Below are 15,626 nucleotides of genomic sequence, written 5' to 3' on the forward strand. Positions count from 1 at the left end.
TGCTGAGATCAAAAGCTACATGCTAACCTGCAACGAAATTTTAAAATGAAAGGACTTGGCTACATTGAGGAAGTTTCTTATCAAATCAGCTTCATATTCTCAGTATAACCAAAAGTTGAGGGCAAGATAACGAAATCAGCCGATGCTTTTTGAAGATGATGAAAATGATTTTTTCTTCTGACTGAAAATTAATGAATAATTCAAAATTAATGTCGTTCAAAGCAACAAATCAAAGCCAATCTAGTGAAATTTTGGTCAAGGGGCGAAAAGTTTGTATTTTATCTACGCAATCTATTTTCACAAGCATTTTGAAGTTTGATAAAGACGGTTTGTTTTCTAGCTGAATCTGTCTGCTATTTCTGCACCAGGCTGACATACAGTCTCCGATCCAGTTTAATGTTAGTATTTATTAGTTATAACTATCCTCGAAACTAACGTAGCTTTAGGTGTGTTGGAATTTACATCCACGTATCGCGGGTACACAATCTTTATAGGCACGTTTTCTGCTTGGATCTTTTCTCTTTCAGAGGTTTACTATAAAAGTGCTATTTTTAATTCGGTGTGATTATTTATCAATATTTACACACGAATACCTTTGAGCTTGAAAAATACAAAGTAACAAATAAATAACTTATTAACAATTTGTGTTTAGGAAAAAAGTCACTGCTCTACCATGTTGTCAATTTTTTGCCCTTCACGTGTAATGAACCAAAAGATACGTGCCCAATTTTTGCGTTTAACTAAACTGACCACGTGCATGCATCTAGAATACTCTGCAAACTGGTTGTACAGGGGCAAAGCGCGAAACAGTAAAGGAATTGCTTTTCCGTTTCTAGTAGGGCAGACGTTGCATACTTTGTCAGGAGTATAGCAAATTGTACTGCTATTTCCAATAATGTTTCGCTTTTCAAGAAAACAACAAATAGTAACTGGATTAAATACGAAGAGGCAAACTTTTTCGTGCATCTCAGTGTGTTAACTTTCTTTTAAAAACATAACAGAATATTAAAGTCATTCCTAGGATTTCAACATATGACATTGTGACTGCTTCCCCTCATAGAACTTAGCGTAAATTCTCGAATTGCCCCCCCCCCCCAAAAAAAAAGCCCTCCCCCTCGAATAAGCCCCCACCATAGAACTACAAATTGTCAATAAGCCCACACTGTTACCATAAATCTTCGAATTGGCCCCCCTCGATTTGTTGATTTTTCCCCTGAGGTTGCCTTTGGCGTTTTATTGAAATACTACAAAAATTGATACTTAAACTGGGATAATAATTTTACTTTAATAGGGCTTTCTCTTGTTTCTTGTATAGAATATGCTAAAATATTGCAGCTGCTCTGAAACCTTAAAAAGTATAGCCGCAAATTTATACCAAAATGAAATTGGAGTGAAAAAGCATTTAAATGATATTCAGGTATAAAACAAACAGCTCTCCAAGATGTTCAAGTTTTATCGCCGCCAACCAAGGATGATTCATTTTCCTGAAAAGCGTAATGCCTTGTCCTGCTGCTAAGACCAGGAAAAAATTTTTAAAGCCTTGGTCATGGTAGCGCTGACGCCGAAGTGGTTTCAAAGTAAACATTTTGGAAACTTGTTTGGAAATTGTTTCGACACGGTCTTTGAAATTGATAGAACTGCTTTGTATTTGACTGCTGGCAAAGGTTTTTTGGATAAGGGTACGACATTTAAATTTCAGCTCAGAATCGTTCCCTGGGTTTGTTTCAAGGCCGTCCGTACAGCACACAGGAATTTTTGGAATATTTTGTATCGAATTCTCAGATCCAATGCATATGCAATGCCGCTCTATCGAATAACTTTTTATGCCATTTGTCTGCTTGTTTGAAAAAGCAGAGCCTCGTAGAACAGGCTTTGACCATTGCACAAAGGCTAAAGCTCAAATTAAGGTTCTGAAGTGACAGCTGATTGGACTGCATTGCAATGATCCAATGAAGTGATCCTCAATCAGTGCGAGGATTGTCCCAAAAAGCTTTCCCGTGTTTAAGCTCGTCTAGTTGGACAGCTTTTCTGTTCCTGTACTGAACAGTTCCGAAAGATGTGGCTTATCTGTTGATCTTTTTTGTACTTTTGGGAACGAGAATTGAAGCTGAATAGATCGAACAGGGCAATACTGTGTAGGACAAGATATGCTAAAACACCGAGACGCTTCGTCTTGTCTGATTTGAAACATATCCTATCTAAAGCGCCGACTCGGTTTGCTCGTGACGTAACCTGTACGGTGGTATGGTCAACGCTTCTCTTAAAACCTGTCTGCAATCAATGCTTCTTCTTTCGTGAGAAAATTTTAATAGAAGGCGTGTGTCACAGCACTTAAGCTTTTAAAGTGTTGTCCTCAGAGCCAGTTGCTACGTTGAAACGGATTTTCAGGTATTTCTAAAGCATTTTGTGTGGGATTCTGCAAGGGCTGCGTCGTTTGAAAGAAAAAGGTCATTCATTTGGTACATCACAAGAAGGCCATCTATTTATCTCTATTGTGAGAAACATCTATCGTTAGAAAAAGAGCATTTCAAGAAAATGCATGCTCAAGCTATATAATTTGCCAATGGTCCCGTCAAGAATGCCTTAAATCGAAAGGAAGAATACAAAGAGGAAAGCTTTCCATGTAGGTTTAGAAAAGGGCCTTATAGACATCTCACATTTGAGAAACAAAGTCTAAGCTGTCGAACCAGCAGTAAAATATGCGGGCTTGAAACATGATGCACGTAAAGGTGCTTATGAATTCAGTGAAATCCTCCTTAACGAACACCACCCAAAAACGGACACTCCCGGACAGCAGAAAAATCAATTTTTCTAGAGGTTACTTCCCTCTAGACTACGAATACCTCCTTTCAACAGACATCAACCTACCACGGACACCTACAAACTTAACTTCAAAACTCATGTTCAGACTCTTTGTAAAAAGGCAAGCCAAAAACTGCTTGCTTTATCTCGCATTTCGATTTTCATGGAATCCAAAAAATAAAACTGATGATGAACACTTTTATAATGTTACAATTCAGCTACTGCCCATTAATCTGGATGTTCCATGACAAAAATATTAATAAAAAGATAAACAGGATACAGGAAAGAGCCCTTCGAATCGCATATAAAGACAACACTTCTCCTTACGAGAAATTGTTAGAAAATGATATTTCGGTATCTATGCTTCAGAAGAACCTACAGTCGCTCATGGTTGAAATTTACAAAACAAGGAATCACTTGAATCCCTCGTTTATGATGGAATTTTTTTAGAAAAAGGCAATACTGTATCAACTAAGAAGCTCGAGCAATTAAAACCAACCAAAAGTGAGAACCAAATGTTATGGTACAGATACCGTAAGGTTCATGGGTCAACGAATATGGGTAAAATTACCTGTAGAAGTGAAAACTTCAGTCTCTTTGACTGTTTTTATAAAACATTTTAAGACAACAAAATGCAAACATTGCAACTGTAGGATTTGCAAAACTTATATATATGTTTTTGGTTTTTGTAATTATTATGTATTTCTTTTGTATACACCTTTTGTAAAAAAGTTGGCCTGAATACCTCCATACACCTAAAGCAGACACCTCCGGTCAAGAGATCCATCTTTAGCAGACATTTCTTTCTATAAAACTGTACAAGTGGAATCTTTAAATTGGAATTTATTGCGATAGTAAAGCAAGATGCTTTCCAGATTTTTGCTTACAGTGCCTTTCGTGAAATCTAAGAATGAGTAAAATTACATAATTAGCCTAATGTTTGTAGAACAACTAGTATAAGCATGAATACAGTGGTTTTTTGTGCATGTAAAAGCTTCTTGAGGCGTTTATCTCGAAAAATGATCAGAAATTCTAATCCAGCGATAGTTAGAGGTCCGTCTTTTCTTAAAACTCTACCTTCCTTAATCATCAGTGCGACCTTAATAGGTTTTTACTGAATCTTTTGAGGATTGTCTATATTTTTCCCAGAGAATTTAGTCGATCATCTCCTCTCTTCGTAAATATATTAATGACTTTACGTAGGGCTAGCCTAGACAGGTACCTTGCGAAGAATTCTAGCATTTGTACGGATTGCTAATCTGTATGTTGAGGAATTATACTTTGTTTTTCACTCCTATTTGTTTAGTTTAGCATAGATAAGGGGACCTTTGCAATGCATTTTTTTCGTTCTTTTGGTGATCACAACAGCCCGAATTCTAACTGATTCCGCAAAGTACCTCTGACATCTTCATTAAAAGACCTCTGGTTAAACGTAAAGTGGGTGTGATTGAACGATCCTTGAAACTAAAAGAGTTGATTGTCACCTTTTGTAGTTTGCCTTGTAGAAAAGTCTTCACAACTGTCTTTCGCTTAACTTTTTACTTAACTAGTTTTTGACGTTGGAAACGTTTCCGGGCTGTTACACGTATCCGAGCCACAAGAACGTCTAAATAACAGATAGCTACGGAGTTATTGTGAGTGCAACAAGATTTTGCCAAGACAGCGAGGAAATGAAAAAGAACGTCTTTATATCTAAAGTCAGTTTGCAGCTTTTCAAATCTATATTGTTCAGAAGTACAAGGTTTTTCTTTTTTCAAGATCTGCATCTTTGGACCACATTTGCCCACAGGCATGTCTTTATATGTGGAAGACTAGTTAATTTTACACACACAGAGAAATTCTATATTATACCATGATTAAAAATGTTTCCCACTTTTTATAGTGACAAGTCACGTGTGAACGTGTATCTTTTCATAAGCAAGTCAACAAAACAAGGAAGTAATTCCCTTCTAGCATTGCCTCTTCAACATCGTTTACGCTATCATACGCTAGAATACAAATATCAATTGCGAAATTTCGGTTTTGTGTTATGCAATATTCTCGCACATTAGTTGCTTTCGTGGTTTCCTGAAATAGAACTGACCTAATTTCGTTTTACTAGTTAATTTCTTAATCTGTTAACGTATTTTGATTTCTCTCTGAATTATCAAAAAATTGTAACGATATGTAACAATAAGTTGATCTTCGCTGCCTTTCTTCCTAATCCCTCCCCCTTTCCCCATGTAGATCAACATGATATCCCCCGTGCCTTTCCCTTACATTACCAGCTAGAATGTATACTTTTCGGAGATTATTTGATTGTATATATATTACATAGTTTCATCTAGTACCCTCTGCTTTTAACCAATAGATTGATAAATGAATAAATAAATCAATCATTTCAGTCAATCTATCTTGCACTTGTCACTCAGGATGCCCTGTATATGGCAATGCGCTGATGTGGCTTCCTGGGGGTTTGCTTTGTTCGCGAGATGAAGCAAATGCATTTTTGAGCATAGTGATGCTCTTATACAAGGACATCGTTTTAAACACCACCCCCATCCAAACTTTAAGCTCGCTTAAAAAAACTGAGAAATTGGCAGGGCTGTCGCTTGAAACCTCGAGATGCGCTGGTGACGTGCCTGAAAATTCCTTTTTCCTAGCTTCGCACTTTGATCCTGTCAAATCAAGATAAATAAGAGAACTAAGATAGCCTAACTAAAACCCCGCGATTTACCTCCCTTTTCGCATCCCGATTCCGTTCAACCGAGAATCAGAATGCGAAAAGGAGGTAAATCGAGGGGTTTTAGTTAGGCTATCTTAGTTCTCTTATTTTTTCTCGGTCAAATGGAGTAAATAAGTGTAAAAAACTCGGCGATTTTGTTCAGCCATACTAGCTTCGGGCGCATCACTCGAAGCTCTACCTGCAAAAATTATGAATAATGAATATGAAGGCATCCTATACTTTATAGCTCGCTGCTTCGGTTTCCTAGTCAAAGAAGACATAACTCGATCATTGCCTTTCCAATAGCTTATGATCTCTTTCATCTGTGCAACTGATCGGAAACTGTTTTGTACAAAGAGATTCCGTAAGCTGACTCTATCGCGCTTTCCACCAACAACAACGCGAAATCGCAAACCTTATTCTCAAACTCACGCATCGATTTGATCTGCAGTGCTGAAACAGTGCTTGGAAGTTTATCATATTACGTTATCTCCATCTAAGCCAGGAAAGAACGAAATACCTATCTATTTCAAATCTTCATTGAGATTAAGGCCATTTGAACTCTTTTCGTGGTTTCAGCGTACGTGCCAACTGCCGTGCTCCAAATCCATTCTTAATGTCAGTTACGAGCTTAGAATTCTCCTTCCTGGCTTTTGCACTTCCTTTGCTCCCTTAAATTGTCACGTTCACCTTGATGAAATTTCGTGCCAGTGACGAAATTTTCTGCTTGGGGCGCAGTAGGGCCTACAAACCTCCGACTCTAGTAAAAAACCTCCAATTTATTGTTTCGTAAAACGTTTTCCTTTTCAAGTTGAGTCATGTCTCTGAAGTTTCTTGAATAGATTATAACCTTTGTAAGGGACAGTCATGAGGGCTCAGTAGCACGTTTATGAGAGCTCAGCGAGGAACAAATGGCTTTCTTTTTCTCCCAGCTTCTTTGTTTATTTCAGAGATAATAACTTAGGAAAAACAATGGATGATAGAGGCGTGTCAAAGAATACGTTTACAGCAGGGAAGCGCTGTTATGAACAGTACCTTCAATTCCACAATCGCGACTGAATTTGGAGTACCGCCAGCCCTTGTTTTGGGACCGATCTTTTTCAGTATTTTTTAAACGACGTATTGGTGTTCCCAAAGGATACAGAAAATGCAACTACGCAAATGATACTAAGATTAAAGTCATGACAAATTTTCTGTGAAACAAACTTAACTGTGAAACTCAAGCAATCCCAAGTTACTTCGCCGTTAGGAATGGATATTTTTTGCCAAAAGCTATCTAAATATTAAAACGCATTCCAAGGATGACATTGCGAGCAATTTCGGATACTTTGGAACTGCCTTTAGCTAAAATTGTTCTACAATGAGTTTTGTGCCAAATAGATGTACAACCGACTTAACTTTCATCTACAACCGATCAACTTCTATACAAAAATAATTTTACGCCCAAAATTACTTGGCCAGTTTTTCATAATCGTATGGCTGTGACTGTGTAGGATTGGTTTCATAGGCGGATGTTCTCGTATGCTTCCATTCTGGTGCAATTTCAGTGAACCTATCTGTGCATACCGCAAAGCTTATTTAATGTAAAAGTAATCAATTTAAACGGACAGATATAAAGCCAATAAAAGCTTGTAGCGAACATGTTTCATTTGAAATCGAATTTCTGCTCTTTGAAAGTTGTATTGATCTCTCCGCTCTGAACAATCGGCCATATTGATGTCCTGTTAAGGTGTCCTGTCCAAGTCACAACCAAATGAGGGGATTAACTTGGATTTTAACAGGGACATATTGGCTTGATAAAATGAATTATATGGATTTTGTTAGAATTATATGGATTGTGTATGGTACATACTTGAGGTCATCGGAACAAGTTCACTCTTGATAATGCTTAAATACTGGATTTCATTATAATACTATACGCTAGTAAAACACATAACAGTATTCTTAGTTAATTCTAAGTACACTTTTATGAAATTAGTCTATTTCTGTTGTCCACGTTTAGTTAAACGGGGAATCAACCTTGGTATGTCATGTATGTGAAGCCTCTGAAGTATTTTGCAATTTCGCAGTTTCTTCTCCCTAAATTTTAATGCTGGTCATTATGACCTGGCCTCGTATGAAGGTTGCTGTGCTGACGCTTTCTTACATTAAAAAAGCCGTTGTAAAGACGATGCTTGTCAAGAATAAGCAACCACAGACACTCTTACGGCAACGCGCATTCTAATTATGGTCGTATCGTCCGTATATTCCTCCTTGTAAACAGTACAAAACTACCTTTTCCCAATGCACGGACATGTCCTAATTTCAGGAGCGACGTAATTCTTTTATGTTCAGTTTTAACCCGACCATTAAAAAAACCTTATTCCTGTTATTTTTTATGTTATCAACAGTTGTCAACGGGCACAGCTTTGAACTCGAAGCATGTTAATTGATTGAATAGAGGATTGTTAATTGATTGGTACTTTTAATCAAAAGAATTGGAACACTCGAGGCAGATTTTATTTTCTTATATATAGGGTCTTTGAAAAGATCCAAGTGTCGTCGGAAAGAAATTCCTACTAGGGTTTGGATGTATTGTTGCCTCCTAATCAATACTATTTTATCTAATGGAAATAGTAAGCAATATTGCAACTATTGCGGGTCAGTCTTTGTTTGCGGGACTGATTTTCTTTGCTCTTCGTTTAGGTATTCACAACAATGGAAACTACGAAGAGCTCTGGGATGGAAACAGAAGTAGCTGGATGCTGAGGGTAATTCCTACCGCTGCAATAAAGAAGGCAGTCGAATTCCTAGCCGGAAAAGCAAGCTTTAAGTGTGTGTTTTGTGTTTTTTTGTTCTGTTTCATGGCATTATTGGTCTTTTCCAACCACCCATCCCCTTGATTCATAGTTGTTTGAATGCTAAAAAACTTGTGCAAAGATGTTTTTCCTATATGAAAATGCAAGCAGCTGCTTTTTAGCTAAGAATGAATGATTTGACCTAATGTGTCTGCTGTTGCCTGCTAGCTAAAGCCTTTAATAAGACTTGAGTGCAGTTGGCTTTTTAACTATTCATGGTTTCCACTGCAAGTATATTCTGTAAGCCGACAAAAACAGACAGCGATAAATTGGTATCAAACAGTCGTCCACTCGCTCTCTACTTTTCATGATTTTCTTTGGGTTGTCTTTCTTGGTCTTCAGCGAGATACAAAATCTAGAGTCTGTCCCTTCTATCATTTCCTAAAACATATGCAATCTTCAGTAGCAACATCTCTAATGAGGCACCAAGGAGCCCATGTTAACGAAAACTTTTTTCCCCAGTGGTACTTTCTCCATTATCTGTTACGTCGCCCTTTCTTTTAATGTTTTTTGTTTGTTTTTTATGTTCATTGTTTTTAGGTTTTTTTCATCTACTTTTCAAGTAAGCTATCCGGTGTTAAGCGAAATTCGATCTGCCTTCAGCAGCGGTAGGGTAATACCTGCACAAAGATATTCATTAAAGAAAAGTTTCTTGTTCGATGGTGTCCTTGCAACAAGATTATGACGATATTGCCTTCACGTGCAGTTTTGCATTAGGTGTTATTTGAACGCTTTTCTTTGTGAAGAAAGTTTGCTCATATTGTTTATCTAATGTAGAATATACTTCCAAAGTTATAGATTTAGTTTTGATAACTACATACTGGTATTAAAGACTTTAGACAATTTGTTACCTCTTGAAATCAAGAAAACCTGGCAACCTTCAATCAGATATCTCAGCTCTGACGTTTGCGGAGATCGTTAATATTGTGAGAATTTTCAACCATGTCGATGGCGGTGGCACAAATAGCTTTACTATATTGAAAAGCTTGTGCTTTCTTGAGATCCCGTTCGTCGCAGAATTCTTGAGGACTACCCAAGTGATGGTTGGTTCCGTGATCACGGCGAGTGCGAATGCAAAAGACCTTGGGCCTTAATGTTTTAGCAAGAATCAACAGATTAAATGGATATGCAGAAGAAGAGTAGGTATGAATGAGGGACCGTTTTGCTACCTCGAGGATGCTGTCCTCGACGATTTATTTTGTTTTGGTGTTTGCCTGCTACAAAGAGAGTGAAGATGCGGGTGACGAAAATGAAAATGGTCAGATGCGGTTGTAGGGAAAGCGTAGGTAGCGGTAGATTTGTTACAAAGGATGAACTTAGACAATTATTACCGTTTTTCAATAGCAAGGGTCGATTCTACACTTTTGTAAGAATACATTAAAGTACTTCTGTCGTTATCGCTACACATGCTTGCTTACGAGCCCCACGAAGTCTTTGATGAAAGAAACTGAAGTTGCGATTTCGCTCTCACTTCCACCACTGTTAACTGGAGGGGGTCAAATTGCAAGTATATAGGGCCGCCAAAAGGGGGCAAGGTGGGCAAGTTTCCCAAGGGCATCGAGATCTAGAAGGCCACTTAAAGTATTGAGTTCCATTTAAAGAATTTAATATATATTTGTTTCTACCTAGCATCCGAAAGTAGTTTTTAGGACCCCGAAAAGCTGTGCTTATTGAGCAGTTTCCTGGTCCTTCTTCTCGATGTGACCATCCCTCGTGATTCCTACGCCTGTAATTGTAGAGATCTGACAACTCTTCTCATGCCAAGGGCACAACCACCTTTGGATCAGTAGTTTGCGACCCTGACTACTAAGCCATCCTCGCACCTAATTATTCTTAAAAATGGTAACACGTTAAAGAAGACATCAAAAAACTTTTACTTTTAAACGATTGCAGAAAATGACTGCAAGAAATATTCTGAAATGCATTTAATGCTTTTCTAAAGGACGTGGTTGCAAAAAGTTTTGTGCCTCGTTTTTCCGTTTTGCCCAAGCGCCTTCAAAACCTCTCGGCGGTCTTGCTAGTGCGTACACAAAGTATATATATAGCGTATTGATGACATTGGATGACATAACAGCATCTTTGGTAACAGTTTCAAAATGTTTCTTCTGCTTTTCTGATGTCTGTTTTTATGAAGATGCTGCACTTTCACATTTCAAATTTTGATTGAAGCTTCTGCAGATACTCACTCTGGCCATCAGAGTCACTAAGACTTTGTTAACTCTAGATAGTTTCTCAGACTCTCCCAATCTTCTAAGACAATTTATAGCAATCCCAGTGGTTAAATCTTTGCTGTGCGCGTTTATCAAAACAATTGTTTAGAGTAGACACGGACGAATGAAAAGATCTACGAAAATTCTGGCGCAAATTCAAAACAGAATAAAACGGCAGCAAGTCGAAGTTTGCTACTCGTAGCAATGTACATGTACTTTTGCAGAAAGAAAGCAAGGAGAAAACACAGTTTGAGTTTGCAAACCCTTTTGCCATGGCACCAGGGATCGGCCTTAAGCAAATAAAAGACCATTTAATTTCTTGCTTATGGTCCTAATAATTTAGAATTTCTTCTCGGCTGTGGCAGTCTCTGCATCGAATTTTGAACTAAACGGTCTCTTGCATTTCTTCCATGAAATTGTATTTGTACGTGGACAAAATTAATTGCGTAGGCTTTTTCTTTAATAAAACTCAGAAGAATCAGGATTAACAGTTTTTGCTTTCTCTCATGCTTTGCCGCATGTTGTGGCGGGTCACCGCTGCAAAAAAGGATAAGGATTGTGCGCTTTGCATTGTTGGATGGTTTTGCGTCAAAGGAGTCGTAAATTTCGTATTCGATATCCACCTATTTAATTTCTTTATCAGTATAGGTACACAAAAACACACTATTTTCTTCATTCTTATTATCACTTTGTGTACATGTCGGCATAAATAGATAAGATAGTAAAATGTAATTAATGCAAGTTTAAAATTAGCTGTTAAAAGCCAACTTATAGTCATCATCATCATAATCATTGTCGAGACCCTAGCCCCTGTGGAGGTCGTTGGTGCACCCACTTATTGACATCCGTCTCCCATCTCACCCTCTATTCAGTTCTCCTCAATACTTCCGTTATGCCCAAACTACTCCATCGTCGCTCCACACGCCTGGGGTCTTCCCACTTTCCTTCTTCCTTCTACTTGTCCGTGCATGACGGACTTTTTCCTTGTAACGTGTTCAAGCCATTGAAGTTTTTGCGTTTTTTACAGTTTCTGCGTATGTCCAGAAGGTTTTCAATTTTGCCATATTGTCGTTAACCTTCATCTCTAACCAATTCAATTGATTTCTGATCCCTCCAGGATATTACGAGAATTCTCCGAAAACATGCCATATCGAATGCATCAATTCGTTTCTCTAACTTTCTGTTAAGTGTCCATGTTTCACATCCGTAGAGTGCTGTTGAGCTAACGATTGCACGTAGAAGATTCACTTTGATTTCAATTGATAACTTTCTTTCTCTCCAAATTTAATCAGATTAGATAATGCACTTGTTGCAATTCCAATTCTTGACATTACCTCTGTTGTTGGTGTTCCTTCTTCAGTTATCTTTGAGCCAACGTATTTGAAGCACCTATTCTATCCTGTTCCAGATCTTCACCATTTACTTGGTGCATTCAAATTTATTGGTGTTGGTCCTGTTATTATTATTATGCTTACCATATCTGTTGGCAGCACTATTGATCCTCTCTGTCAGTTCTTTTAGTTCTTCTTCAGAACTGGCAATGATGTCGATGTCATCCGCAAACCTCAAATTACAAAGTCACAATCCCCCGCATTTGATTTCTCTTACACGGCTCCCCGGTGCACCAGTTATTATTCTTTCAAGAAAGAGATTAAACAGCATTGATGAAAGAATGCAGCCCTGTCTTACCCCTAATTTGGATGTAAACTAACTGCTGTAATCGTTATTTACCAGAACCGTGCTCTTTGCTCGTTCATAAAAAGTTCTGATCAAGGTGGTAATGCTTTTCCCAATTTTGTACTTTTCGATAGCGAGCCACAAGCATCGTGCCATTCCCGGCCCAACGCTTTTTAAAGTCAATGGAAAATATATTTCTGGTGATTGCGGTATTTCTCACATAATGCTCTCAGGTTTCCTATCTGCTCTGCTGTACTTCTGTCTTTCCGGAAGCCAGCCTGTTTCTCTTTTAATATTTTTTCAATGCGAGGCTCAAGTGCCCTCTGAAGTATTCGAAGCAATACCCTCCTTGAATGACTGATAAGGCTAATTGTTCTGTAGTTTTCACACAATTTCATATTGCCCTTCGTGCAGAAGAAAGGCTTCCTTCCATTGGGTTGGCCAACCTTGTTTGAATAAGCATTCGTTACATGTTTTTTAAGCATAACGTTTATCATATCTTCCCCTCCTGCTTTAATTAGTTCAGCTGAAATTTTATCAAGTCCCGGAGCCTTTCCAATTTTTGAAACTTTGATCGCTTCTTCTACTTCTGATCTTAGTATTGGAGGTTCATTATCATTATGTTGGTCAGAGTTGTCTTATAGAATGGTTTTATCGACTTTTAATTCAGCAGCTGATAGTGGCGCGTATAAACTAACAGTAAATCCCTTATTATTTCTGGGACATTAGTGTTTATTTACCAAGGGAGAAAGCAGTGACTCCCCGTAATTATAAGGGCTAGGTACCATAAATCTCAACTCAGGTCCTATTAGGCGCTTTTTCATTTCAAGTCCAAAAAGAGCACATCTTATTTCAATATCAGTCTCCACAAAGCTGATTAACTTTGGCAATGCCCAGTATAAGTTTCGCCAGGCTAACTGGAATACGCTGTCTTGCTGTCTTGTAAGGAATGGTTAAAGGCCGATTTCCACTAGGCGACTTCTTTCGCGCGAATCGAATAAATTCTCCTAGCGATAGAGTAGGACCGTGATCTACTTTCTGCGAATCGAATTTTTTCGCTGCGAAATCTGAGAACATGACACCACGCATGCTCACATTGGCAAAAATTCGATTCGCGCGAAAGAATTCGCCTAGTGGAAATCAGCCTTAAGATTGGTGATCTGTCGTAGGTTGAATTTCCGCTAAATTTGCATGCAATCCTTTTTCTCAATCACAGTCCCAGTCGGGAGGAAAGTGGGTGTGCACTGTTTCTGGTGCACGGAAATCTTTAAGCCTTGTCCTCTGCTGCTTGACAAATTAAAGTTTTTACAGGTGCGTAGAAAATTAAATCATCGCAAGTACACGCATAAATTGGCCTGAGATGATTTGATGCTGCCGGAAATGAACAAAGACAAGGAAAAACAGTTTTCAGGTGAAAGAGGCAGGTTTACCTCTTTCTCGAGAGAGACATTTAATAACTGAAAGACTGCAAAAACGGTTTCATTGATTACTGCTCGATGTATACTCGTCCTTTCTCCTGCTATCGCCCCTTGCTCTCTTTCTAGTTCGGTTGATTGTTTGATGTACGTGTTTGCTGCTAGAGGCCTAAGAAAGGGTATGATAAGAAAATACGAAGCTGCGAAGAAAATGCGATAGGAAAAGATTGGAAATATAGGACACTTCTTGTACAAATTAAAGGAGAATGCGTACTATGTTTCTTTTTTCAAAGGTTTACCTGTCTGTCTAATCTGTAGTGCATACAGAAGAAGATTCGAAATCTCTTCCACAAAAGTCACAAACACGTGCTGAAATTAGTATTTTAAAGTGCCTCGGACATAAAAATTTTCAGAAACATAAAAGTATAAACCCCCCCCCCCCCCTCTCCAGATATTCATGAAAGCTACGTTATGCTCTTGCCTTTCTGCTCTTTGCCTTACTTCCCATAGGTTTAGTTACCAGGCCACTGGCCATTTTGTCGTTAGATTTTGGAAGGTTTAAGTCCCCAGTTGCTATAGAATTGTCACTGCAGTATGATTTAAACATGATATATGAAAAGCTCGACCTTCTTTTGCTTGAAGAGCAATTTTTCTATTTCGTGTCAGGGGCAGTTCAATAACTCTTTGAAGAGGATTAGTGCAAAAATTAGGTACCCTAATAACAGGACTCGGTGTATGTTCATTTTTATGTACGAAGAATGAGTACATATAGCAGTGGTGGGGGACCCTGTAAGTAAGTAACTAACTAACCAACGAAATGACACGGTTTCTGCTCATATTACGCACCAGAAATTTTTTTCGTACATAGCCGTTGTACCCCTATGTTTACTGGTATATACGTAGGTCTGGCCCTTTAGTAGCTGTAGAGCCCTCTTACAGCACTGGCAAACGCACTTGATTCGCAGTGCTTCCTGGCTGTTTAATTGTAAACGTGCTTCCTGGCTGATTAATTGTAAACGTGCTTCCTGGCTGATTAATTGTCAACTTCTCTCGGTTAAAGAAGAATTATGGAAATAGGTTTATTGCACTTTATTCACTTGAGAGCATCATGAACTTTCGTTGTTAAAAGGGAAAATGTCTTGTGATTTTTTGTAGTCTTGGATTCAACATGCGCATGTGGTGTGTAGCGAAACAGAACTATGGCCTACAAAAGCTAACGGGGTAATATTGTAAACAATTTTCATTCATTGTTTTTCAGCTTGCCATACAGCTACTTCTATTCCACTAAAAAACTCCATAAACATTACTCTATCGAAAGTGACTCTATGAAATCCCAAAGGCTAGTATTTTGAAACAACTTTTGTTGGCACGTTTTAGATAATGCCCGGAACTCGCTTCTAACCATTGTTCAGAAAATAATTTTCTGAAGAGATTGAGAGGAAGGCATTTTTAATAACACTATCTCATCGAATCTACACTATTTCATAATGACACTATTTCATATGTTTTCATCGAATGGAGAACAACTAAATTACTTTGCTCGAACATAAGATCTATAGTCTTAATCCTCTATCCAAAACTGTGCAATTGTCCGAAATGCAGTATCTGTTTCCACAGTCCTACTATTTAGCCGCCAGTTTAAGATCGATCTGGTTATTCTTTTTTTATCACGTGATGCGAAATGATGCGAAGCGTCCTGGATTCATTGGTGTGGTTAGAAGAAGGAGGGGTCACGGATTTGTTCAAAGATTATCGTGCGGGCAGGCTGTCTAATAGCAATGGAGCGCTGATCTTCTTTGTAATAAAATCTTCTTATTGGCGACTTTTTGTAAAAGGAACATAAAAGCATTGCCTGAAGATATTCTCGTTAGAAAGTAAATCATTACTACATTCAAAAACCATAACTTCTGTCCTTCACAATCAATGAAGTTTCTCTTCCAATTTTGGCTTCTATTGTTGTTGCTGTTGCTGTTGTTGTTGC

General features: G+C 38.2%; 1 protein-coding gene across 1 annotated transcript in view; it reads left to right on the forward strand.

Moving 5' to 3' along the window:
- Positions 1-9,174, forward strand: part of LOC135692950 (thioredoxin reductase 1, cytoplasmic) — a 39,326-nt gene extending 30,152 nt beyond the window's left edge. Inside the window, exon 18 of the mRNA XM_065211311.2 lies at positions 8,192-9,174. Within this exon, the coding sequence (XP_065067383.1) occupies positions 8,192-8,254 (63 nt within the window). The 3' untranslated portion in view covers positions 8,255-9,174. The remainder of the gene's footprint in view (positions 1-8,191) is intronic.
- The last annotated feature ends 6,452 nt before the right edge of the window (positions 9,175-15,626 follow it).

Source organism: Rhopilema esculentum, chromosome 3, assembly GCF_057945365.1.
Source record: "Rhopilema esculentum isolate cy_ngs chromosome 3, ASM5794536v1, whole genome shotgun sequence".
Lineage (NCBI taxonomy): Eukaryota > Metazoa > Cnidaria > Scyphozoa > Rhizostomeae > Rhizostomatidae > Rhopilema > Rhopilema esculentum.